Source organism: Lissotriton vulgaris, unplaced genomic scaffold, assembly GCF_964263255.1.
Source record: "Lissotriton vulgaris unplaced genomic scaffold, aLisVul1.2 SCAFFOLD_310, whole genome shotgun sequence".
Lineage (NCBI taxonomy): Eukaryota > Metazoa > Chordata > Amphibia > Caudata > Salamandridae > Lissotriton > Lissotriton vulgaris.
This window is the reverse complement of record NW_028254046.1, coordinates 725,591-750,337: the sequence shown is the minus strand read 5'-3', so window position 1 is coordinate 750,337 and position 24,747 is coordinate 725,591. Positions and strand designations below refer to the sequence as shown.

The 24,747-nt window shown below is 47.4% G+C and overlaps 1 protein-coding gene across 1 annotated transcript in view; it reads right to left on the bottom strand.

Annotated features, from left to right (window-relative positions):
- The window catches only part of SNRK (SNF related kinase), a 147,726-nt gene that overhangs the window by 99,581 nt on the left and 23,398 nt on the right, over positions 1 to 24,747 (bottom strand). Inside the window, exon 3 of the mRNA XM_086951543.1 lies at positions 21,060 to 21,751. Within this exon, the coding sequence (XP_086807669.1) occupies positions 21,060 to 21,648 (589 nt within the window). The 5' untranslated portion in view covers positions 21,649 to 21,751. The remainder of the gene's footprint in view (positions 1 to 21,059; positions 21,752 to 24,747) is intronic.

Here is a 24,747-nt window from a genome sequence, read left to right as displayed (position 1 = left end):
ACACACCCAGAGCCAGCCACACACACACACCCAGAGCCAGCCACACACACACACACCCAGAGCTACACACACACACACCCAGAGCCACACACACACACACACACACCCTCAGAGCCACACACGCACACACACACCCAGAGCCACACACCCAGAGCCACACACACACACACCCAGAGCCACACACACACACCCAGAGCCACACACACACACACCCAGAGCCACACACACACACACACCCCCAGAGCCACACACACCCAGAGCCACACACACACACACACACCCAGAGCCACACACACACACACCCAGAGCCACACACACACACACCCAGAGCCACACACACACACACCCAGAGCCACACACACACACACCCAGAGCCACACACACACACCCAGAGCCACACACACACCCAGAGCCACACACACACACACACAAACCCAGAGCCACACACATCCACCCAGAGCCACACACACCCACCCAGAGCCACATACACACTCCGGGGGAAGGGAAGCAAGCACAGCGAGGGGGCAGGGAAGCAAGCACAGCAAGGGGTTTTAGGCTATGTAAGATACACTATAGGGTAGCTTTTCCTCAACACAGTATCTAGAAACATGACTTGCCCCTGTGTCACTGTGATCAACTTTCCACACAAAGCACAAGTCACTTTATACTGTTTTGCCCCTTATACACTGATTATAGGCAAGATTTTTTAATTTCTGTTTCAAAGAATTCTAATTCAAGAATGCATAAAGAGAACTTGACCTTCTTAAAGAAACTTTCTACCCATGAGATATACTAAATTTGATAAGAAACGTCCCTGAACTAAGGAAATATATGAAATGCTGGCATTATGAGTAACATTTGTAATTAAGAATTTTTAACCTTGGTATAGTGCTGGTGATGTAATCAGTTTGAGTTTTAGAAAATAACAAAATATTGTTGAATTGCTGCATTATGAGACCATGTCCATTTTTTAGTAAAATGTGAACGAATTTAAATGCTTAATAAACAAGCAGCAGGCAACAGAGGCAGACGCAAAGCGGAAGCACAAGTAGCAGGCAACAGAGGCAGACGCAAAACCGGAGCACAAGTAGGAGGCAACAGAGGCAGACGCAAAACCGGAGCACAAGCAGCAGGCAACAGAGGCAGACGCAAAACAGGAGCACAAGCAGCAGGCAACAGAGGCAGACGCAAAACTGGAGCACAAGCAGCAGGCAACAGAGGCACCCGCAAAACTGGAGCACAAGCAGCAGGCAACAGAGGCACACGCAAAACCGGAGCACAAGCAGCAGGCAACAGAGGCACACGGAAAACAGGATGTAGTTTCCGTGATGACCTGGAGTGAGGTGGCCACCCTATATAGGACTGTGGGGGTGACCAGTAAGATCACGAGGCCTAACGGAAGGTTGCAGCTGCTGTGAGAGAGAAACCGAGGAGAAACAGTGAAAGAGAAGAGAGCAATTTAAAAAAAAATGCAGACTAAGCTACACAAAGAGAAGAAATAAGAAAGACGATATGGGTAGAGAGAGGAGAGATAAGGAGACAGGGAGAGAGAAAAGGAGACCGTTTAGTATAGTGTGAGAGAGAGGATCTATAGAAAGAGAGAAGGATAGGGGAGATAGATTGAGAGAGAGATGGACTCTAGCACAAATATGCCCTCACGAGCCTCCGTGGCTCTGAAGACAAATGCCTCCGGTCGTGGGAGTCCCTCGTGGGGGACTCAAAAGAAATGCCCCGCTTTGGAAGAGCCTCGTGGGCTCTGAAAACAAAATGCCCCTAAGCTGCTAAGACGCCCGCACTCACCAGGAGCTTCTGGCCGACACAGAGCTCTTCTGCCTGTATGCTCCGTGGCTCTTCCTTGCTCCAGGGGGGATGGGCTCACGGACAGCGGGAGGGGGGGACGGGCACACGGACAGCCTATGCTGGTCTAGACGCAGAACCGCTGCCAGTGCGCCACACTGCACAGAGTGCACAGTATTAATGTGCTGTGTTGCGATAGACATGCAGTGCCAAAGTTGATGAAAAATGCTGCACTGCGTGTACATTGCTCGAGTCATGCCTGGCGAAACAGCCAGTACTTCTTCTTACGGGTGGGTCACTGGCAAGGACTCGGGGCAGTCCAAGGACACCTCCAGAAATCCACCTCGGATTAACTAAAGTGGTACATTCTAGACTAGAATTACCGGGATCCCGCACCGCGTTACATCTTCCACCCGAGTGTCACGGCGCAATCCATTCTACAGTGGAGAACCACAAAAAGGTACCTTTTACATAGGCGAACCACAATGCAGTGTCTTTTATTCCACAGCCCCACTGACCAGTACATTTTTCAGCACCACGAGATTCTATGTTTTACAGAAGGCATATTTAGCAGAGTCTTTACAATACACGGACAGCTGGAGGGGGGACGGGCAAATGGACAGCGGGAGGGGGGACGGGCTCACGGACAGCGTGAGGGGGGACGGGCTCACGGACAGCGGGAGAGGGGACGGGCTCACGGACAGCGGGAGGGGGGACGGGCACACAGACAGCGGGGGGGTACGGGCCCACAGACAGCGGGAGGGGGGTGGGGACGGGCTCATGGACAGCGGGAGGGGGGGGGGGGTCGGGAACGGGATGAAAAAAAGTATTAAAATATGCCGCTTACCTGCTAGCAACTCTTGGAAAGTGAAATCGCGCAGCCCACCCCTGCAAAGCACACGTTGGTAATGAAACCAACATGCAGATACGAAAAAAAGAGAAACAACCGCCCACCGCCGCATGACGCATGAAAATGGGCGGGATGAGTAAAAATCGCCGGAACGCCGACAAATCTGCTCAGGGAATGAGTGACGCATCTCTGTTCCAATGACTAGCCTCCATTTATGGAGCTAGCCAATGGAACAGAGAGGCGGAACAAAGCCCCATACATGTAAAAAAAAGTTTTCACCTGCGCGAACGCTGCTGCGCAGCGCATCGCCAGGTGAAACCTAAAAAAGTCACAGTTCTAGAGGAGTATATCTTGCTTCCCTCACAAGTGAAATCTCCCAAGCAAGAGGAGAGGTGTATGGTGTACCCCAACCTGCAGACTCATACAGTTAGGTAATGTAACTCAAAGTATGAATTGTTCAGTGTACAATTTCCAATAGGCATGGAGCACTTGGTTAAAAGGTCAAGAGTGATTGAAGATGTCAGGTTCTATGGAGTATTAGGCGGCCATGGGCAGGGCTGGGGTAGATGCAGTCGCATCTGGCTGTTTGTATGGGTGACTTGCTCACCATGGACCTGGGAGGCTTGCGGGATCTATCATGACTATGCAGAAGGGGCATGGCTGGGCAGAATAAATCAAATGCCAGACTAACCCAGGTGATGTGGGTTGAGGAGGCTGAGCCTCCTATATTTCAGATGTTCATTGACATTGGCCTGAATGGAGCTCCCGCACCTCAGGGGCTTGTGTTATGCCCTTGTATTCAAACACTTCCTGGCAGCTATAGAGGGGAGTTCTCTTGACAAAGCTGTGATCATTTGGCGATTATGGATTGCGCATTGCAGCTGATGGCAGCAGCCAGGCCCAATAAACACAAGGGAAAGAGCAACAAAAGGCCGCCATTGCTGAGCAAACCGCCTCTCTCTGCGACTGGCAAGCGGGCAAACAAAGCGCCGAAATCAGGAACAGGATAAGAGCGTTTTTTAAAGGGCTAAAAACAAGATCAAAAGAGCCGAGGGATGCAAGCGGACCCCGGAATGACACGTTGGAAGTGTTTCCCTAATTCCAGGGCGACAGATAACAAGTCGCACATTCCTTATCACATGTGGATTCAATCCGGGCGGGAGGCTCTGATCAGAATCTGGTAATTGCCCTGACATGTCATTTGGAAAAGAAAACACAATTAACGGCCCTTGGAGCGCAGCCTCCCCAGGGCTGGGCAGGCAGACCCCAGGGTTTACTGTCATCTTCGACCCGGCTCTTGGGAAGCTTCACTGCCCAAACACTCGTAAAAGGACGCCCTGACGTGGCTCCACGTTTTACCATCTTATGTTGTCGCAAATTAGGACTGTGCAAGCCATTCCTGGTGTTTTAGTGGGTAGTATTCTTTAAAACCTCAATGAGAACAAGTTTACCAGATGACTGGTCGCAACAGGCACCACCTTTTCCAAGGCGCCTTCCTCTAAAATTGTTATACTTTTTCTAGGGCGCTTGGCTCTATAAATGTAATGCATTCTGGGAGCTATGATGTTTGTTTCAATTGAACTAGCCCGGTGATTTGTAAAAGCAAAGCACGTGATTGGAACTTGGTATGAGTAGCTAGCAAGGATACTATTGGCCCTGGTGCAAACAAGGGAAATGCCTCATGTGACTGCTGTTGTAGCACTAAAATACAACACTTATCAGGGTCGTGTGCCCTGGTGCCACTGCTGCGCCAATGGTGGCAATGTCACTGTATTGAGCCCATTAGGACATAGGGCAATCAGGTAATACAAAAAAATAACAGCAACAATCAAATAAAATAAAAACAGAACCCTAACTGCAGTTGTAAAACATTATGATGGAAGTGTTCTGTGTTTGAGACGGGCTCTAGGTCCCGGTGCCACTGCACCTGGTGCACAAACGCTAGCGATGCCCCTACATTGTGCCCTTTATGGCATAGGGCAGCTGGTAACTAAAACTAAAAAAAAAAATACAGAAATCTAACTGCAGGTGTGAAGCATTCTGCTGGAACTGTGCTGTATTCGAGACAGGCCACCTCGTGTGCAAGGCTGCGAAAGAGCACCAAAACATTAAGCAAATCCTGACAATTCAGCCAACGCCATTTTAAGTATGAATTGACCGATGTACGCGTGAGTTTAATATTTCCAATAGGCACGGAGCACTTGGTTAAAAGGTCAAGAGTGAGTGAAGGTGCAACACGCTCTATGGGGTATTTGGCAGCTAAGCGGCAGGGCTGGGGACGTTGAGGTCGCATCTGGCTGTTTGTAGGGTGATTTGCTCACCATGGACCTGGGAGGCTTGGAGATCTACTGTGACTATGTGGCAGGGTGGGCAGAGCAAATGCCAGAGTGACCCGCATGTAGTGAAATTGGGAAACCTCTCGCAGACCAATAATTCTGTAATATGGCGAGGCTCAGTCGGTCATGACGCCCTCTTCCGGTGATATAAACGGGACTCGGAGAAACATTGGTAGAAAGGGTCTCTGAGGTGTCGGTAGAGCTGGGGGAGTTGGGTATATCACACATGGCTTTAAGGGGACCAGGGCAGGATCACCGTCAGTCATTCCCGGCTCTTGTAGGGCCGTAGTGAAGTCGGGTGAACCTGTCCGAGGCCTCTACAGAGTCAGCAGGGCTGGGGCACAGTCCCTCACAAGACTGAAACCGACCTGCTGCATCTAGCACTCAGAAATACTGCATATTTGTCTGGAAGCCACGTCACGTTCCGTTGTTTATATCGGCGACTTGTTCTGAGATAATGGCGTTTAGAAACTAGGACGAGACAGATTGAGGACAGGGGGGGGGGGGCGGGAGAGGACGAGGGGGGCGGGCGGGAGAGGACGAGGGGGGCGGGAGAGGACGAGGGGGGCGGGAAAGGACACGGACGTCGGGAGGGAGGAGGGAAACGGGAAGTGTTCTGTGTTTGAGACGGGCTCTAGGTCCCGGTGCCACTGCACCTGGTGCACAAACGCTAGCGATGCCCCTACATTGTGCCCTTTATGGCATAGGGCAGCTGGTAACTAAAACTAAAAAAAAAAATACAGAAATCTAACTGCAGGTGTGAAGCATTCTGCTGGAACTGTGCTGTATTCGAGACAGGCCACCTCGTGTGCAAGGCTGCGAAAGAGCACCAAAACATTAAGCAAATCCTGACAATTCAGCCAACGCCATTTTAAGTATGAATTGACCGATGTACGCGTGAGTTTAATATTTCCAATAGGCACGGAGCACTTGGTTAAAAGGTCAAGAGTGAGTGAAGGTGCAACACGCTCTATGGGGTATTTGGCAGCTAAGCGGCAGGGCTGGGGACGTTGAGGTCGCATCTGGCTGTTTGTAGGGTGATTTGCTCACCATGGACCTGGGAGGCTTGGAGATCTACTGTGACTATGTGGCAGGGTGGGCAGAGCAAATGGCAGAGTGACCCGCATGTAGTGAAATTGGGAAACCTCTCGCAGACCAATAATTCTGTAATATGGCGAGGCTCAGTCGGTCATGACGCCCTCTTCCGGTGATATAAACTGGACTCGGAGAAACATTGGTAGAAAGGGTCTCTGAGGTGTCGGTAGAGCTGGGGGAGTTGGGTATATCACACATGGCTTTAAGGGGACCAGGGCAGGATCACCGTCAGTCATTCCCGGCTCTTGTAGGGCCGTAGTGAAGTCGGGTGAACCTGTCCGAGGCCTCTACAGAGTCAGCAGGGCTGGGGCACAGTCCCTCACAAGACTGAAACCGACCTGCTGCATCTAGCACTCAGAAATACTGCATATTTGTCTGGAAGCCACGTCACGTTCCGTTGTTTATATCGGCGACTTGTTCTGAGATAATGGCGTTTAGAAACTAGGACGAGACAGATTGAGGACAGGGGGGGGGGGGGGGCGGGAGAGGACGAGGGGGGCGGGAGAGGACGAGGGGGGCGGGAAAGGACACGGACGTCGGGAGGGAGGAGGGAAACGGGAAGTGTTCTGTGTTTGAGACGGGCTCTAGGTCCCGGTGCCACTGCACCTGGTGCACAAACGCTAGCGATGCCCCTACATTGTGCCCTTTATGGCATAGGGCAGCTGGTAACTAAAACTAAAAAAAAAATACAGAAATCTAACTGCAGGTGTGAAGCATTCTGCTGGAACTGTGCTGTATTCGAGACAGGCCACCTCGTGTGCAAGGCTGCGAAAGAGCACCAAAACATTAAGCAAATCCTGACAATTCAGCCAACGCCATTTTAAGTATGAATTGACCGATGTACGCGTGAGTTTAATATTTCCAATAGGCACGGAGCACTTGGTTAAAAGGTCAAGAGTGAGTGAAGGTGCAACACGCTCTATGGGGTATTTGGCAGCTAAGCGGCAGGGCTGGGGACGTTGAGGTCGCATCTGGCTGTTTGTAGGGTGATTTGCTCACCATGGACCTGGGAGGCTTGGAGATCTACTGTGACTATGTGGCAGGGTGGGCAGAGCAAATGCCAGAGTGACCCGCATGTAGTGAAATTGGGAAACCTCTCGCAGACCAATAATTCTGTAATATGGCGAGGCTCAGTCGGTCATGACGCCCTCTTCCGGTGATATAAACGGGACTCGGAGAAACATTGGTAGAAAGGGTCTCTGAGGTGTCGGTAGAGCTGGGGGAGTTGGGTATATCACACATGGCTTTAAGGGGACCAGGGCAGGATCACCGTCAGTCATTCCCGGCTCTTGTAGGGCCGTAGTGAAGTCGGGTGAACCTGTCCGAGGCCTCTACAGAGTCAGCAGGGCTGGGGCACAGTCCCTCACAAGACTGAAACCGACCTGCTGCATCTAGCACTCAGAAATACTGCATATTTGTCTGGAAGCCACGTCACGTTCCGTTGTTTATATCGGCGACTTGTTCTGAGATAATGGCGTTTAGAAACTAGGACGAGACAGATTGAGGACAGGGGGGGGGGGGGGGCGGGAGAGGACGAGGCGGGCGGGCGGGAGAGGACGAGGGGGGCGGGAGAGGACGAGGGGGGCGGGAAAGGACACGGACGTCGGGAGGGAGGAGGGAAACGGGAAGTGTTCTGTGTTTGAGACGGGCTCTAGGTCCCGGTGCCACTGCACCTGGTGCACAAACGCTAGCGATGCCCCTACATTGTGCCCTTTATGGCATAGGGCAGCTGGTAACTAAAGCTAAAAAAAAAAATACAGAAATCTAACTGCAGGTGTGAAGCATTCTGCTGGAACTGTGCTGTATTCGAGACAGGCCACCTCGTGTGCAAGGCTGCGAAAGAGCACCAAAACATTAAGCAAATCCTGACAATTCAGCCAACGCCATTTTAAGTATGAATTGACCGATGTACGCGTGAGTTTAATATTTCCAATAGGCACGGAGCACTTGGTTAAAAGGTCAAGAGTGAGTGAAGGTGCAACACGCTCTATGGGGTATTTGGCAGCTAAGCGGCAGGGCTGGGGACGTTGAGGTCGCATCTGGCTGTTTGTAGGGTGATTTGCTCACCATGGACCTGGGAGGCTTGGAGATCTACTGTGACTATGTGGCAGGGTGGGCAGAGCAAATGCCAGAGTGACCCGCATGTAGTGAAATTGGGAAACCTCTCGCAGACCAATAATTCTGTAATATGGCGAGGCTCAGTCGGTCATGACGCCCTCTTCCGGTGATATAAACGGGACTCGGAGAAACATTGGTAGAAAGGGTCTCTGAGGTGTCGGTAGAGCTGGGGGAGTTGGGTATATCACACATGGCTTTAAGGGGACCAGGGCAGGATCACCGTCAGTCATTCCCGGCTCTTGTAGGGCCGTAGTGAAGTCGGGTGAACCTGTCCGAGGCCTCTACAGAGTCAGCAGGGCTGGGGCACAGTCCCTCACAAGACTGAAACCGACCTGCTGCATCTAGCACTCAGAAATACTGCATATTTGTCTGGAAGCCACGTCACGTTCCGTTGTTTATATCGGCGACTTGTTCTGAGATAATGGCGTTTAGAAACTAGGACGAGACAGATTGAGGACAGGGGGGGGGGGGCGGGAGAGGACGAGGGGGGCGGGAAAGGACACGGACGTCGGGAGGGAGGAGACCCGCATGTAGTGAAATTGGGAAACCTCTCGCAGACCAATAATTCTGTAATATGGCGAGGCTCAGTCGGTCATGACGCCCTCTTCCGGTGATATAAACGGGACTCGGAGAAACATTGGTAGAAAGGGTCTCTGAGGTGTCGGTAGAGCTGGGGGAGTTGGGTATATCACACATGGCTTTAAGGGGACCAGGGCAGGATCACCGTCAGTCATTCCCGGCTCAGGCTCTCGGACAGAACTTGTATATTTCAGAGTCAATCCAATTCTATCAGGCTAATGGACAGCCGGTCCCGGTTGCTCTCCCGCCCGCTCTCGACAATCCTACGAGCGGCGGGGGAGTTATGCAGGCACTCGGCAGTTGGGACGGCAGGCCGGGGGCACAGGGGCACTCACGGTCTCCTCGGCGGGGATGGGTCTCCTCCGGGAGGCTCTTCGTCGTGCTTCAGGTGCAGCTCCTCCGCCGATGGCCCAATCAGGTCGCTGCTTTGCAGGCGAGCCCTCACAACCACCCGGGAGTCAGCCAACGGCAGTGCGGCTCCCGGGGCAACCCACGATGACGAACCTTGAGCGGCCAATCCCTGCACAGCTTCAGTAGTGACGCGACGGCGCACGGGCCAATCCCGTCGCGGCGTCAGTGAGGGGGCTCGACTCCTGTGGCCAATGGGAGCGCGGCGGCTTCGATCTCAGCTACCGCAGCTCCCGGTCACGAACACAGCTTGCAGAGGGTGTTTCTGGCCCCGGGCCGCGACGGTGATTTAGCGGCCAGAGATTTTCGGGCCGCAGATCGCGGTCAGCCTGCTTCCTCGCCAGCAGATCGACACGGGGGATTATAAGGCACAGGGAAACACCACGGGTCTCCCCTCACCCCTGAATCTGTGCCGACGAGCACAGCGATCGGGCCAGCTCTTCTCGGGGGCGTTCCCGGCTTTTGGCGGACGTATCATGACGTAGCCAAAAGCCAAAGATTCTCGGGAACGCCCCCGTGTCTGGTCCGGCATTGACGGACGCCTCTCTGTTCCAATGGCTAGCCTCCATTTATGGAGCTAGCCAATGAAGCAGAGAGGCGTGTTCAAGTCACCCATACTAGAAACTACAGATTTCTCTGGAGGAGGAGCCTAACGGCTCCGCCCCCCAGCGAAACCTAAAAAAAAGAGAGAATGTAAGCCAAAAAAACAATATGGCTTACCTGCCGGTCCTTGCATCACGGAGAAAGCGAGACGATCCTCATGGGAAGACAAAACAAATAATGGCGGACACAACGTTCAAGATTTTTCGGATTGGGGGCGTGGTCGGTGTTCTCAGAATGGGTGTGGCCTAAAAATGGAAAGAACACCACCGAACACACCTCCAAATCCGAAAAGGACGGAGCCTATTCGGAGGGACAGCTCTCTCTTCTAATGGCTGGCCTCCGTTTAGGAAGCCAGCCAATGGGAGAGAGGCAAAAACAGAGGCGGGACAAATAGTCCATACTAAGAAACATTAAATCTCGGTACTTCCGGTTCTGCCTTCGGCAGACCGGATATTACCTCGACCTAAAAATAGAAGTGCGCCTCCACAAATAAATGGTAAAAAAATGCCAGGATACAGTACTAGGCTGATACTCCACGGGAGGGAGCAAGAGACAAGTAGGAGGGTCATTCACCACAAAATAAACCACATGGAAGCAAACTATGCACTCATTAACAAATCAACAGCGATGGGCGGGCTGAAAGTGCTGAGAGTGAGACAGCCCATGTGCTGCCATGCGAGACCTCAAAAGCAGTGAAGTACTTTCCAATGGCAGAGTTGTCACACCTCTCCTCCCCAGGCCTCATTCACCAGGCGCCCTTCTCCAGAATTTTCCATTCAAAACCTTGCATGCGCCATCCGTTTACCAGCAAGCCACCAGTCCCACCCTCTATCCCAGCCCCCTGGATATAGGACCACTGGACATAGCAACAAGAAAGTGCTCCCATTGTGAGATAGAGTGGAAATAATGAATAAACAGGGACGGTGTCAGCATCACTTAATCTCCACGCACCTTAAAACGAAAAACTTACCCTGAGCTTGTGTAATGTAACGTGCGCTTTTGTAAAACGCTCCAATACCCTTGGGTCAGTCTAGTTCGCACTTTGTAAAAATGTCCCAAAAAATGTATCTGACCTTGTGTAATGTAACTAGCGCTCATGGAAAGCACTTCACCACCTTCGGGTTGTTCGAGTTCACATTATATAATTGAAAAATGCCTCAGTCCCGGAGGATCGGCCATGAATGTGCTTTGAAATTAGAACTCTGAGAGGAGGACAAAGACAGAAAGGGGCAACGGGACGGGCATGCAGTGACATGGGAGGAGGTGGGAGGGATGAATGCTGCTCCCATGCACACAGCGCCCACCCCCCACACACAGAGCCCCCCCCCCACACAGAGCCCCCCCCACACACACACACACACACAAGGAGCCCCCCACACACACACACAAGGAGCCCCCCCACGCACACACAAGGAGCCCCCCACGCACACACAAGGAGCCCCCCACGCACACACAAGGAGCCCCCCACGCACACACAAGGAGCCCCCCATGCACACACAAGGAGCCCCCCACGCACACACACAGAGCCCCCCCCGCACACACACAGAGCCCCCCCCCGCACACACACAGAGCCCCCCCCGCACACACACACAGAGCCCCCCCCACGCACACACACAGAGCCACACACAGGGAACAGAGTCCAGAAAAAAAGATCACAATGAGGGAACAGAGTTCAGAAAAAGCTATCACAACGAAGGGCGGGAGGGCAAAGTGCATGGACGAAGGGCAGGCGGGAGGGCAAAGTGCACGGACGAAGGGCAGGCGGGAGGGCAAAGTGCAAGGAAGAAGGGCGGTCAGGAGGGCAAAGCACACGGAAGAAGGGCGGTCAGGAGGGCAAAGCACACGGAAGAAGGGCGGTCAGGGGGGCAAAGCACACGGAAGAAGGGCGGTCAGGGGGGCAAAGCGCACTGAAGGGCGGGCGGAAGGGCAAAGCGCACATGAATCCTTTGACTACTTGTGGTGAAATACATTCTTCTTTGGCAGTAATTGTTGCTCCACACAAATGTTCACCAACCTACTGCTTTTTTTTGGCCCATTGTCACAATGGGTGGCTTTGCCGCACAACGTGTTGCTGTGGTAACATGGGAAAGCATAGCCAGTGAAGTGTACTAAGTGTGCGCTTAATTTGTAAAAAAATAAGTGCCAGGACCCTCAACAGGAGACCACAGATGTTTGCACCACACATTGCCACTGTACTTACAAGAGTACTAACCATCACACTGCTACAAGTGTGACAATTCAGATTGTTTGAGGCTGTCAAAGCTTTAAGAATAGCTTGGGTGGCAGTTATTAGTTGTTTACAATGTATATTGAATTAACAAACAACTAGTTTTTCTGCTCATCTTTAAATTGCACAAACAGCCCCACCATGTGGCTGCCGTTATAAGAGCTGGTGCCAGCAATTAAGTGCCAAATCTGCGCACCGGAAATCACTTGCTCAAATTAAGCACTGGTAGTGCTTAAGTTGTGCCATTGGTTGCAGGTAATTGCCTCTTATTGTTCAGGCTGGGGCCTATTTTTCCTCATCAAACTTTAACCATGAGCAAGAGAGATCAAGGCCGGAAAGAATGAATGATACATTAATTAGGTGCAACAAATACCAAAACAAGGATGTCCTGGTATAGAAGGAAAAGGCACAGTTTAGAGGATTCGTTGAATAACCACGCTTTGATGTTTTTTCCTGATGAATAAGTAATTATATTTTGGTCTAGAAGTCAGACCTGAAGGTATGTGCCAGAAGACATGTGTGATCTGTAATGGAATGACTGTTTCCTGTCTTGGATGATGCTACTGGCCTTTGAACCATGCAGATTTTCCACAAATTTCTCCACAAAATAAGCCTGAATGCTAACCATACAATGATTCAAGAAAGGTTGCAATCCGTAAATGTGGGTAACTTTTCTTTGGGTGCCTGGGCCACTGTTTCATCCCAATCCACCCATGATTACCTCACCACAAAGTGAGGTATTTACCAGATCTGGAAAACACATTGTGGTATCTGGTAAATACTTCCTGTCTGAGTTCAATCTCAGAAATGGCGTACAACAGGCAGAATGTAGTCCAGCCAAACTAAATGTAACATCCTGGTAATTATCAGGTACATTTTGGAGTATCTAATAGAGTGCAGAGTTTATAGGACCCAACAATGACTGGCTAAATCTTCACTACTTATAGTTGCTATCCTTGGGTAAAAAGGGATGTGCATATGGATATACATTTTACATACCTCCTATTGAGACCAGACTTAGAAATAGGGCATAACATTCTGAATTTGTGCCATCTGCACTCAATTCCATATTTCCCGTTAATTACAAGGTATTTTGTGGGATACTTTATGGAGCGTAACTATCAGACCCTACAATTACCGGGTAAACTTTTATAAACAGGAGTTTGCGCATAGATCAGAAACGTATGCCCCACTCGTAAACAAGGCGAGCGAAACTTAAATCCACATATTACTAATTCTGACACAGGAAGCGTTCAGTAGCCCCGCTCTGCACTTGCACAATGCAATTAACACATTAAATCCATGGACGAGTTTCTCAAATCGTGAAGATCTCGGCATGATTAAGCGTCTTGTTATAGCAAATGTATTTCAGGCGTTAACCTTTAATTCCGTAGCAAGCGACCGTGAAAAACAAGACCAATATATTCTGCCCATGACACGTTTCTCAAAATGTCAGCCAAAATGGGGATGGAATAAGCAGCGGAGAAGGGCTAAACGAACAGCGAGTGGAGAGTGACACACCACCAGAGAGGCCTCTTCAAAAAGAGCTGTACTGCAGCCGGCTTCCCTTGGTGTCACTCGCCACCAGTCAGCAGTGTGTGGTGGGTAAACCTCTGGCAGTGCAGCGCGCGCAGCTGCCGGTCTCACCTTTGTTATTGGCGCGTCACGGCGTAACGACAGTGTCAGCTACACAATAGGAGCGGGCGGGCACGACAAAGAGTAAACAGCCTGCATAATGTAAAACGCCGTCACCAGACGAGTCCGCCGGTGATTGCTAGAGCTATTCGTCGGATATGTGGCAGTATATTTTATTAGTGCTGTCTTGCCAACGCGATAATTTAAGCATGGTTAAAGCATCTCGGGCCCAAACAATGGAGCGCAAAATAGAACTGCGGAATACAAATCTTTGCGCGCTAAAAAGTGAGAATAGTACAAATTTTAGGAAGTAATTCAAGACAAGCAGGGAACAGAGGACACCACCATCTTTCTCCGAGGCGAGGCAGAAATGCCTCAGAGAAAGCATCGTATTTTTTCAGATTCGGGGGCATGTTTTTAGCAGTTGAGAGACAGATGATGTCACAGAGTTAAAAACTGCAAAAAACATGCCCCCGAATCCGAAAAAGACGGGACTTGAACTGAGTGACGCCCCTCTCCTGTAATGGCTGGACTGCATTTATGAGGCCAGCCAATGGAGAAGAGGGGCGGGTTCAAGCCCCACTGTACCAAAACATTAAATCTCGGGCTCCGACCACACTGCGACGCTAGGCCCGAGATCTAAAAATGCCTAACTTAGACACTGGTGGCCCCAACAACTATAGACCAATAACTAGATTACCATTCCCTGCCAACCTGTTTGACAAAATCGTCAATAATGAAACGACCATCTTCTTAGAAAAAAAATAAGAGTTTGGATTCTACACAGTTCGGTTTTCATAGTCATCACAGCACCGAACTGGCGCAGATTACAGCCATGAAAGAAATTAGGCAAACTATAGAGAGCGGGGTAAATGCGGCTCTGATCATTCTGGATCTATCCGCCGCATTTGATATGGTCAACCATGCACTTCTCATTGATTGCCTTGAATCAATTGGGATCAAAGATAACTCATTCAAGTTCCTGACTTCTTTTCTCCTTCAAACAGTCTGCATAGGTGATCTCACCTCACCAGCTTTCTCTTTACCTTGAGGAGTCCCTCAGGGCTCATCCTTGAGTCCTACCTTGTTCAATCTTTTTATTACCCCACTTCCAGCTTTAATTAAATCATTTGGCTTTTCCTTGGTTTCATATGTGGATGACACACATATTGTTGTCTCTGTCACTAACAATTCGGGATCCACTGCTACCCAGTTCCACAACTGCATGCTTCATGTTGGTAACTGGATGAGCAGCAATTGCCTGAAATTGAACTTCTCACAAATGGAGGTCTTACTATTTGGCAACACCACTTCCTTTTGGTCAAACAAGTGTTGGCCCTGGGAACTAGGGAATCTGCCTACCCCAGGGAAAAGCAAATACCTGGGGGTGAGTTTTGATGCCAAGCTATCCTTTGAAGGACAAATTAATCATATCACTTGTTCGTGTTTCCTCATTTTGAAAATCTTAAGGAAAGTTTTACCTTTCATCCCACCTAGCCTGCAAAAGAGGGTAGTCACGACTCTAATCTCATCCAAAGTAGATTATGGCAATGCACTTTTTATTAACATCCAAAAACGATTTCTACATAAGTTACAAACATTACAGAACGCCGCAGCTAAGCTACTGCTGGGCATTCCAAAACATACTTCTGTTATTCAAGCACTGATTCAACTACACTGGCTCCCCATTGACAAACGTATACAGTTTAAAGCACTCCGCATTGGCTTCAGGGCACAACATGCTGTTGGCCCAGACTACTTTATACAGCACTTTCATCGATATATCTCAAAGATCTCATTGCAATCATCCACAAATGGAAATCTGGTAATCCCCAGATTTAAGAAAGCCAACTGGGGTGGGAGAGGTTTCATTTTATGCAAATCACAATTGTGGAATTCTCTTCCTGCAGAACTAAAATTCAAAACTACTTTTAAAAGTAGATTTAAAAACTTGGCTTTTTTCCAAATAATTTTGCAGTCTTCTGGATCTTCTCAGCCTGTCAGATTCTGCTTAGCATCTAGATACCCCCGGGTGATTGTCACACTTTACAAATTTTATTTTCATTGCATTAACTACTAGCAAGCAAGCATTTTTGAACGACAATTGAAGAGACATATCAAAAGGCAATGGGTGGGCTGCAAGCCCAGAGACTGAATACAGCATTTATCGAAGATGCAGCACATGCACTGCGCCTAGGCTCGACCTAAACATGAGTGCACCAAGGCAATTGGCCATTACCTCCTGCATGATGCAAAGCGGAGAGCTTCAAACATCTACAGCTTCAAACAATGATCTATGCCAAACCCTGTCCAGTCTCCACTTTAAAAAATGATTTTCATTCGCTTAGCTAAGAGGTAACAGAAATCATAAAAGGCCAGTTTCTACCAAAGGGGCATGCCCATTGCCTTATTAACACTAAACTGAGCCAGAAAAAAAAAGCCATTTTGCTCAATGCAGACTACTATAGGGCAATATCCAACCTCCCCTAATATAATCATGAAACAGGTAGAAAAATGTGAACTCCTGGATTTGTAGAAGGTGTTGCACAACAAACAGTAAGGTTTCATTTCCAGAAGAAGGCACAACACTGCAACTGCCAAATTCATAGAAGAACCACTCTTCTCCCACAGTGAAGAACCCAGCTAATCCCTTATTTCAACTATAGGACAGTTCATGATTGAAGTTAATCATTCTTATCCAACTACCACCAGCAAATCAATCCAGTGCTGTCTACTTGAGAATCAAACCTGTTCCTTGCGACAATCTGCAGGAATCCCGTCCTTCCCACCTTCTGTTCGATGTTCATGAGCCAGTTGGAGAAGTCACAGCCCAGTATCATTTACAGTGCCAAAATATATCAAACAATATTAAACTCTGAGTATGCCTAGACAATCAATGGGGCCAAAGGAAAAGATTTTTAACTTCTATGAAATGTGTATATTCAGATGTAGGAAAAGCTACCACCGTGTGGATGGCACCAATACAAGATCCTCAGAACCGAATCTTCAGTTGATCACCTAGTGTTCATAAGGCCAAAGGAACTACGAGCCACTATGACCCTTCATGAAGTAGAGGCTCCTGGAGTGTGGGATGGTAAAAGCTACCTTTGGTGGTCACCAAATCACCACAATGGTCAAACATGTACAACTTCTACCTCATATTGTTGAATAGGCCTCTCCTGCTACTTTACTTAACTCACTGTACTACAGTGAGAAGGTCTCACTGGCAGTGGGACTAAACTAGTGCAACACTGCTTAAGCTGAAGATTGCAAGAAGGAGATCTTGAAGAATTTACAGATACTCCAGACAGTGCTTCATCTTCAAAAAGTAATGGGATAACACAATAAATAGGTTCTCAAAAGCCACCCATTGGCTTCTGGTGAAATGGAGAATAAAATTCAAAACTGCTCTGCATGTTAGAGGCAAGGAGGCCTTAGGCCCAAATATTTACAGACCCCATTTCCAAGCTTATACCCAATTATAACCCAAGATCCACAAAGCTAAATCTAGTATAAGTCCCACGCAAAGAGAACACCACAAATCCTTCGTTAAGAAAACTAGACATCCCAAACCTGGCAGTTATTTAAAAAAAAAAAAACATCAAGACAAGCCAACTCATTGGTGTTTTCACATCAGAACATGAAACCCGCTTATAGACTGTGGACTAGAAAGCGTGTAGCCTGTTGACAAGTGAGAAAATTGTTCCATGACATGAGAAAATAATGTGGTAAGCAAGTCTGGCAAGCCCAAGATTTATAATGGAGGAGTGCTTAAGGGGTTATGACATTCTAAATGGTCTTGTGCAAGACAGGAATTGATGGGAAGCATAAAGAAACTTTATGCCAGAGTATCTGCTGGGGGCTTCTCGCCAAGAAGGAAGCAATGTGTAGTGACAAATTAATTTCTGAAGGGATAAGTCTACTAGGTGAAGGCATGTTTGAGAAACAGCAAAGGATGTGTTAACATTCAATGCTATATGAATGTTAAATGATGAAACCTGCCAGAGAATCTGTTACACATGTATTCATTATTCTAATGAGTAATAGAGTGTTGCTGAGGATAACCCAGTTGCAAGGATGGGTTTCTAGAAAGCAAAGCAAAGGGGAGAGCAAGTCTGTTTATAAAATGCAGTTGTCTGGATTTGTGAAAATCGGAGTACATTTTTGTTTAGAAAATGGAAGGAAAGCTTTAAGCCTCCAGAAAGTGGCACAACTTCCAGAGTCAGGAGTCAGTGTGTTTGATGATCTAGGTGCATGTCTCTTCAGCTTCATAACATGAACTTGTACTGACACCACACAGAAAATGGCAAAGGAAATGCTGATGTTAGAGGTTGGAATTTTGAAGCTATCAGTGATCAATCAAAAGCAATACCAATCTCTTTTCAGCATCTGAAGACCTGATTTCATAAGGAGGGCCAAATGTGACACACACATTCTCGGCTTCAGAAGGGCTCAAGGAACCACAGAAATACAAGATGAAAAGAAAGCTTTTGAGCAATCAAGCTGTTGCATTGATGCAAGGTAAAAAATAGGCTGGACTGCACTTTAGTGCTGACAAGGCGAGCCAAGGAAAAATGTTGAACTTTTCTTGATGGACCAAGTTTTGGAGGTCAATGTAAAACACCTATTATAACCATACTACCATCAACATTTTAATGTGTGGATACACCAAAAGTATCAAGAGTAAAATCTATTATGTTTCAGATACTCTGATAGTAATCCAATTAGGTGTGCAGTAATCCGCAAAGACTCTGAAGGATCAGTACTATTTATGAAGAGATGAAGGGGAAACTGGGGGCAGGTGGAGCAAGTAATTCTAAATCTAGTTGAACAACCAGAGAACTTGTGGGATTAATGTTCATTAAAGGAGAAACTTGAACACACTTCTTGCTACGGAGGATGAATGCTCTTGGATAAGCAACATAATTTAAGGGGACGATCCCACCAGGGACTCATGCTTTTAATGAAATTATGGAGGGTTCAGAAAAGAAAGTCATGTTTGGTATGAGATCCGCTCACATGTTGGAATTGTTCTGCACTTTGGGCTTCGAATGCTGCCAAGCTTTGTAAACACTGCAATATGTGGTGGTTATCTAGTTGACGCAGGATTGATACCACTCAAACGTTGTTGTTTCAACTTACATTTCCTTTTGAGGTAAACCACATCTGCACAGTGAAAAGGAAAACAATTTTCACTGGGCTCCAAACCTTTGCCTTCAAAGTCCTGATGGAGACATGAAGCACCAACGTAGTAGACCCTGTATATGTAGAACTAGTTAAGTACTAATTAATTTCAAGCAAACCTGCTGAGTGTGTAAATTGTAGCAAGGCTCGTCTCTGGCTGTCTTGCCCCAATAAGGAGATCGCAGCATGACAAAATAAAATGTACAGAGTGTTGAAACTTTTCAAACACTCACCTCAGTTACAGATATGGATTTAATCCATCCTTTTTATTACTCACCATCCCACCCAGTTCAGACCCAGCTATATGCAAATCAGTCTTGAACCTGTGCCTCATGTGAACAGTCCAGCCCAAACTGCAATCCAGTGTTGCAGCTAGCAAGGGACACACATATTTGATTGTACAGCATTTCCCACCCTAAGTGGGATGGGTATGCCCAGAGGTGGGTCCCTAGCTTGCTCTGCCACTCGATACAAGCTAGCCTGATGAGTGGTGATACCCCGAAACTGGGGCAAATCAGATGATTTGCATATGGCTGGGTCCAAACTGGGGTGGCCCGGTGAGCAAAAAAAACCGATTGATTTAACCCAGATCTGTTGACTGGGGGTAATTTGTTCAGCATTCCATTCATCATTTGTTTGTGCACCAATAAAGAGAAGCTGGAAATCTGGTACTTTTTTTAATGCTAGTTCTTCAAACTTTGAACTTTTTGTCGAGGGCAAATGAGGTCAAAAGAGCAAGCGATATGCCTTCTTCTAAAGCAGCAGGTCGCAACTGAAGAGATTATACCAGGTTTAAGGGTTTCATATTGGACATTAAACATTCTAAAATTCACAACCCCAGTTCATGGACAACATACATACATGGGAAGAAAGTCCAGAAGAGGCTGAATGAAGCACTAGCTAAACATTCTGTATGGAAATTACCTTGGCATACAAAAACACAAAAAGCCAACGCTAACACATGTAAGAATCTGTATATCCGTGCTGAACCTTGGTTTCTTTTGTGCTTCTCAGTCTGGTCTAATGCAACAAAAAAGTATCTGGGCAACATAATGGTTTGGACGACTTCATATGATGGGACTTTTGCCACAGGCAAAACCAGCAGCGAATTCCCTGACACAATCTCCAGAACGACAAACCAGAATAAAAAAACAAAAAGAGAGGAATTGTAGAGAAGAGCTGAAAAACTCTTTGGGAGGTACATTAAAATGATCTGCAAGAGCAAGACTGTTTGTTGCTTTACTAAATATACTACATTTAATCGGATATATGGAAGAGGAAACTAAGTATGACTGAGGAAGATTTGCAGAAAACATGTGTGGCTCGAAAAGCTGCTGCTAAGAATATGAATTTCCATTTGGTACGAACAATTCTCTCTTCTCTTATGGGGAAAACGGACTCAAGTAGCTATTGGTACTGATCATTTATAAAAAGCATTCATTTCAACCACTTTATAACCTTTGTTGGTCCTTTAGGGTTCAGACGATTAAAGAAAATAGGAAGGGACGATTGGAATGGGAACATTAATTAGAACGTACTAGACTCTACTTCTCCAGTTTTTGTTCACATCATATAGATTAACATAATTACGCTTTTACAATACCCCTATCCAAAAAGGCATACAGAGAAATCAACTGGCCAAAAATGATAAGTTGAGGTCAAGCGCAGAAGTGATATCAGAACCAATGTAGCCATGAAGCAAAATAAGCCATCAGACGACCCTCTGTAAAGCTGGAAACAAATGAAATATAAATATGGTTTCAGTGTGCAATCAGAGCTTGTTCAGCTTACACATTAAACTGGAGTCTTACGGATTTTCTCTGTTGCATAACCAAAATGCGACTGATGTTTAAATTCTGTAAAGAACAGTTTCTAATAAAAGGTTTATTCAACAAAATTTAACATTTGCCATTGTCAAAGAAGCACAAATAAACAGATTGTTGATTTGCCAGAATGCACCCTTCAGATCAGTATTTTACCCAAAGCCAAGCCTAACAACCCACGCCGCCCAACTCACCAAAATCATTTGCTATGTTGGGAGAAGCAACCCCTTAAAAAAAATGTAATCAGAGGCATCGCCTTGTTTTGTAAAACACATTCTCAGTAGGAGTGATTTTTAGTAGAGCTCTCTGTGAAGACCAGACCACCATTAATAACTTCACTGATAGTTAGAAATAGTTAAACTTTTAGCAGGTGACATAAGACAGCGTTCATAATTGAGACTTACCTACGGCGGGAGCATCATATTCATCACCAAGAAGAATTTCTGGTGCTGAATAGGCAAGAGATCCACAGCTTGTGGTGAGTTTCTTCCCAGGCTGAAATTTGTTACTGAAACCAAAGTCTGTCAGTTTGACCAATCCCTGTTTTTCGAAGAAAACTACATTCTCTGGTTTCAAGTCCCGGTGAACCACGTGCAACTTATGACAATAGGAAATGGCATGAACAATCTGTGCAAAATATTTCTTGGCCAGATCCTCACTAAGCCCTTCTTCGTGCTTCATGATGTAATCAAACATATCTCCTCCATCGCCCAGCTCCAGGATCAGATACAGTTTGGTCTGGGTATCGATCACTTCGTAAAGACGAACAATGTTGGGATGCTGCACTAACTTCATACATCTCACCTCTTGGAATAGATGCCCAGTTGCCAGAGAATCCAGTTTGGTCTTGTCAATAACTTTTACTGCTACCTTTTCACCCGTAAAAACATGACGAGCAAGTTTGACAACAGCAAAATGGCCTCTTCCTAATGTTTTGTCCAAGTCGTAGAGCCCAGCGATCTTTCCATCGTAGCCTCGTTTGAATCCTGCCATGCTGTTGTTCCCAATAAAGCTCTGAGTGCAGTTTGAAACTGCAATCTCATATAAGAATGTCTGAAGAAAGAAGCCATCCCATTTTCATAATTGCAAAACACATCTGAAACAAAAGAACATATATTTACTGGGTGTCTTTCAGAAAAAACACAAATACGACAAATGGAGCTTTCTAGTGCCAAATTTACTTTCCCATTACTTGTGAAAAATAACTATTTTATTAATAAAAGAGATTGTGTTTTCACTTATCAAACCCCCAAAAACAAAAGCAAAGCCCCCTAAAAAAAGTGTTTGTACGTCCTGATAATATGCTGCCATGAATACTGGCATGCGCAAAAGGAGATGGTAATGACACAATGGATTGTATATTGTAGGCTGTTGTGCTTAATGTAAATGTGAGGAAATCCTTCGACTTTAGGCAAATCACTGCAGCTTTCTTCTTACTAGAAGGAGGAAATCCTGCACAATCACTGCAAGTGACCCCTCGCTGAGTTTGAAGAAGGTATTGAACAATGAATGGTATGGTTAATGTACGCCCCCTTCAAGCACTTGGATCCTGAGGACTTGAAACAACTAACATTTCACTTTTTAAAATGAAGCCTGAATACACTCAGTTTGTCTCCATCTTAGTGCTATCCTTAGTGTAGAAGATGCGTCAACCAAATCATGTTTTTCAGGTGGAAGATGGTGCTAGATTGTTGGGTGCACTGTGGCAAAAATATTCTAAAATCAGTTTTCCAAACCTATAATTGCTAAGGAATATGATTATTTCCAGTTTTTGGAAGTGAAACGTGACATATCAATGACTCAAATTATGCATTCAGCAGCCCAGGACTTCCCCCTGCTTGAATTTTAAGTTCTCCTAGAACTCCCGGCGTTTTCCAAGAAATGAGCCTTTGAGTGACGTTATTAAGTCCAAACATGCGTCAAACTCGGCACCTTCAAAGTATAAATATGCCTTGATTTGCCTAAACAAACACACGGTGGTTTGGAGCAGACTGACTATCTACTTGCCCGACGCCCTGCAGCAGCAAGTGCCGAAGGAAGCCGACCCTCCAGCAGACGCACTGCGAGACTCTGTCATTTCTCCTGCCGAGAAATCCAGCTCCAGTGTTTCCAGGCTACCCTTGCGGGTATCTGGGAAATCGAGTCCCGAGAACGAGATACAAGACCACCTTTATTCTAGAGCAAAGGTACGGAGCGGATTAGACCTCTTACAGAATTATTGGAATCAGATTCCTGGCAGAAAACTCCTAAAACTTAAGCTACTCCTCTTATACTTCCTCCCTCGTACTAGACCTAGGTTAGGTACACCGGGGTAGGCGTATTTAGAAGCACCAGTTGAGTATTTTAGTCATCCTTTTATCATTGTATGTATTTTATACATTTTATGCACTTTATGGCTTAGAAACCATATCATGCTTTTACAGTACTACTTTATAATACTGTTCGTATTATATGCATTGTACTTCATAGTAAGCTTTACTATTGCAGCAGTTCATTTTCAATGCTTGAGAAAGAAGACTGATCAATAAATACCTTTTTATTGAAAACGCCCGCCTCTCTATTTCTCTTGCACCTCTGGTAAAACTATGCATGCACGATTGACTGAGTGAAATAGTTATCTATTGTTTCCACAACTCTAGAGATTTGATTTCTTATTCTTGGGAAACAAAGTTGTCATGTTTGAGGTGGTTGTCAGAAATGAATCCCTTCTTCTTCATTCGAGAAAGTTTCTAGTGACCTCTGAGCTAGCTGGCACTCACAATTAAGTCTAATATAACCGGTGGAGACCTAGTAGACTTCAGTCCTCAGTCTAAGCTATGGGATATATTATTCCAATGCGTAGAGCCTATTGGGAATACAGGAACTACACTACATGGCGCCCAACGTTTGGTAAGGCGATAATTTAACGCTAGATACTAGAGTAACTCAGTCGTGCTTTTCACACAGACCCCTCTTTCCCGTAAAAACTCCAATAGACGTCTGGAGTGGGTGAAAGGGTGCAATATCCGCCAAAACTTAGTAGGACGAGAATCCTATTTGTTAGTTTTTGGTTTATTCAACGTTGAAGGATACAGTGTTCCAAAACCGGATCGCGACCAGCGCCAGGACCCCTGGACCTCGAAGACCCCGACCGACCCGCCTGACGTACTCCGCCGCCACCCTCAGCGCTCTCAACACCGGCCGACACCCAGAATGCCATCAAGCCACTCCTAGACGTACCTACGGACCTTTCAGCTGCCACGCCTGCAAGTTCTCATGCATCCGATCCTGCCCCGCACCCACCAAGCCGAACACCAGCAGTACCCACCTCAAGTGCATCCTGCTCAACACCCGCTCCGTCCACAGACACGCCATCGAACTCTGGAACCTCCTGGACGCCACAGCCCCTGACGTTGCCTTCCTCACGGAGACCTGGATGAACGCCTCGTCAGCTCCCGACATCGCCATCGCTATCCCAGAGGGCTACAAGATCGTCCGGAGGGACCGCAACGCCAACCAGATGGGAGGAGGTGTCGCCATCATCCACAAGAACACCATCCGTCTCACGACCAGCACCGACAACACCCTGACCAGCGCCGAACACCTGCATTTCCAGATCCACACCAACCCGAACACCACCCTCAGAGGCACCCTGATCTACCGACCCCCGGGACCACGCACACAATTCAGCGAGGACATCGCCGACTTCGTCAGCCCGCTTGCCCTCCCCTCCGCTGACTACATCCTCCTGGGAGACCTCAACTTCCACCTGGAGAACAACAACGACCACAACACCACCACCCTGCTCGACAACCTCGCCAACCTGGGACTCAAGCAACTGGTGTCCACCCCCACCCACCTTGCCGGACACACACTCGACGCCGTCTTCTCATCCAGCACAGACATCGACTTCAGCCACGCCACAGAGCTTCAATGGACGGACCACAGCTGCGTCCACTTCACCTTCAAGAGAACGACGACCCACCATCACCAGCAACAGGCCGCCCGCAGAGGCTGGAACAAGATCACAGCAGACCAGCTCGCCACCTCCCTGAGCCAGCACCCTCCTGCCAGCTCAGCGAACCCCAGCCAGGCCGCTGACAACCTCACGAA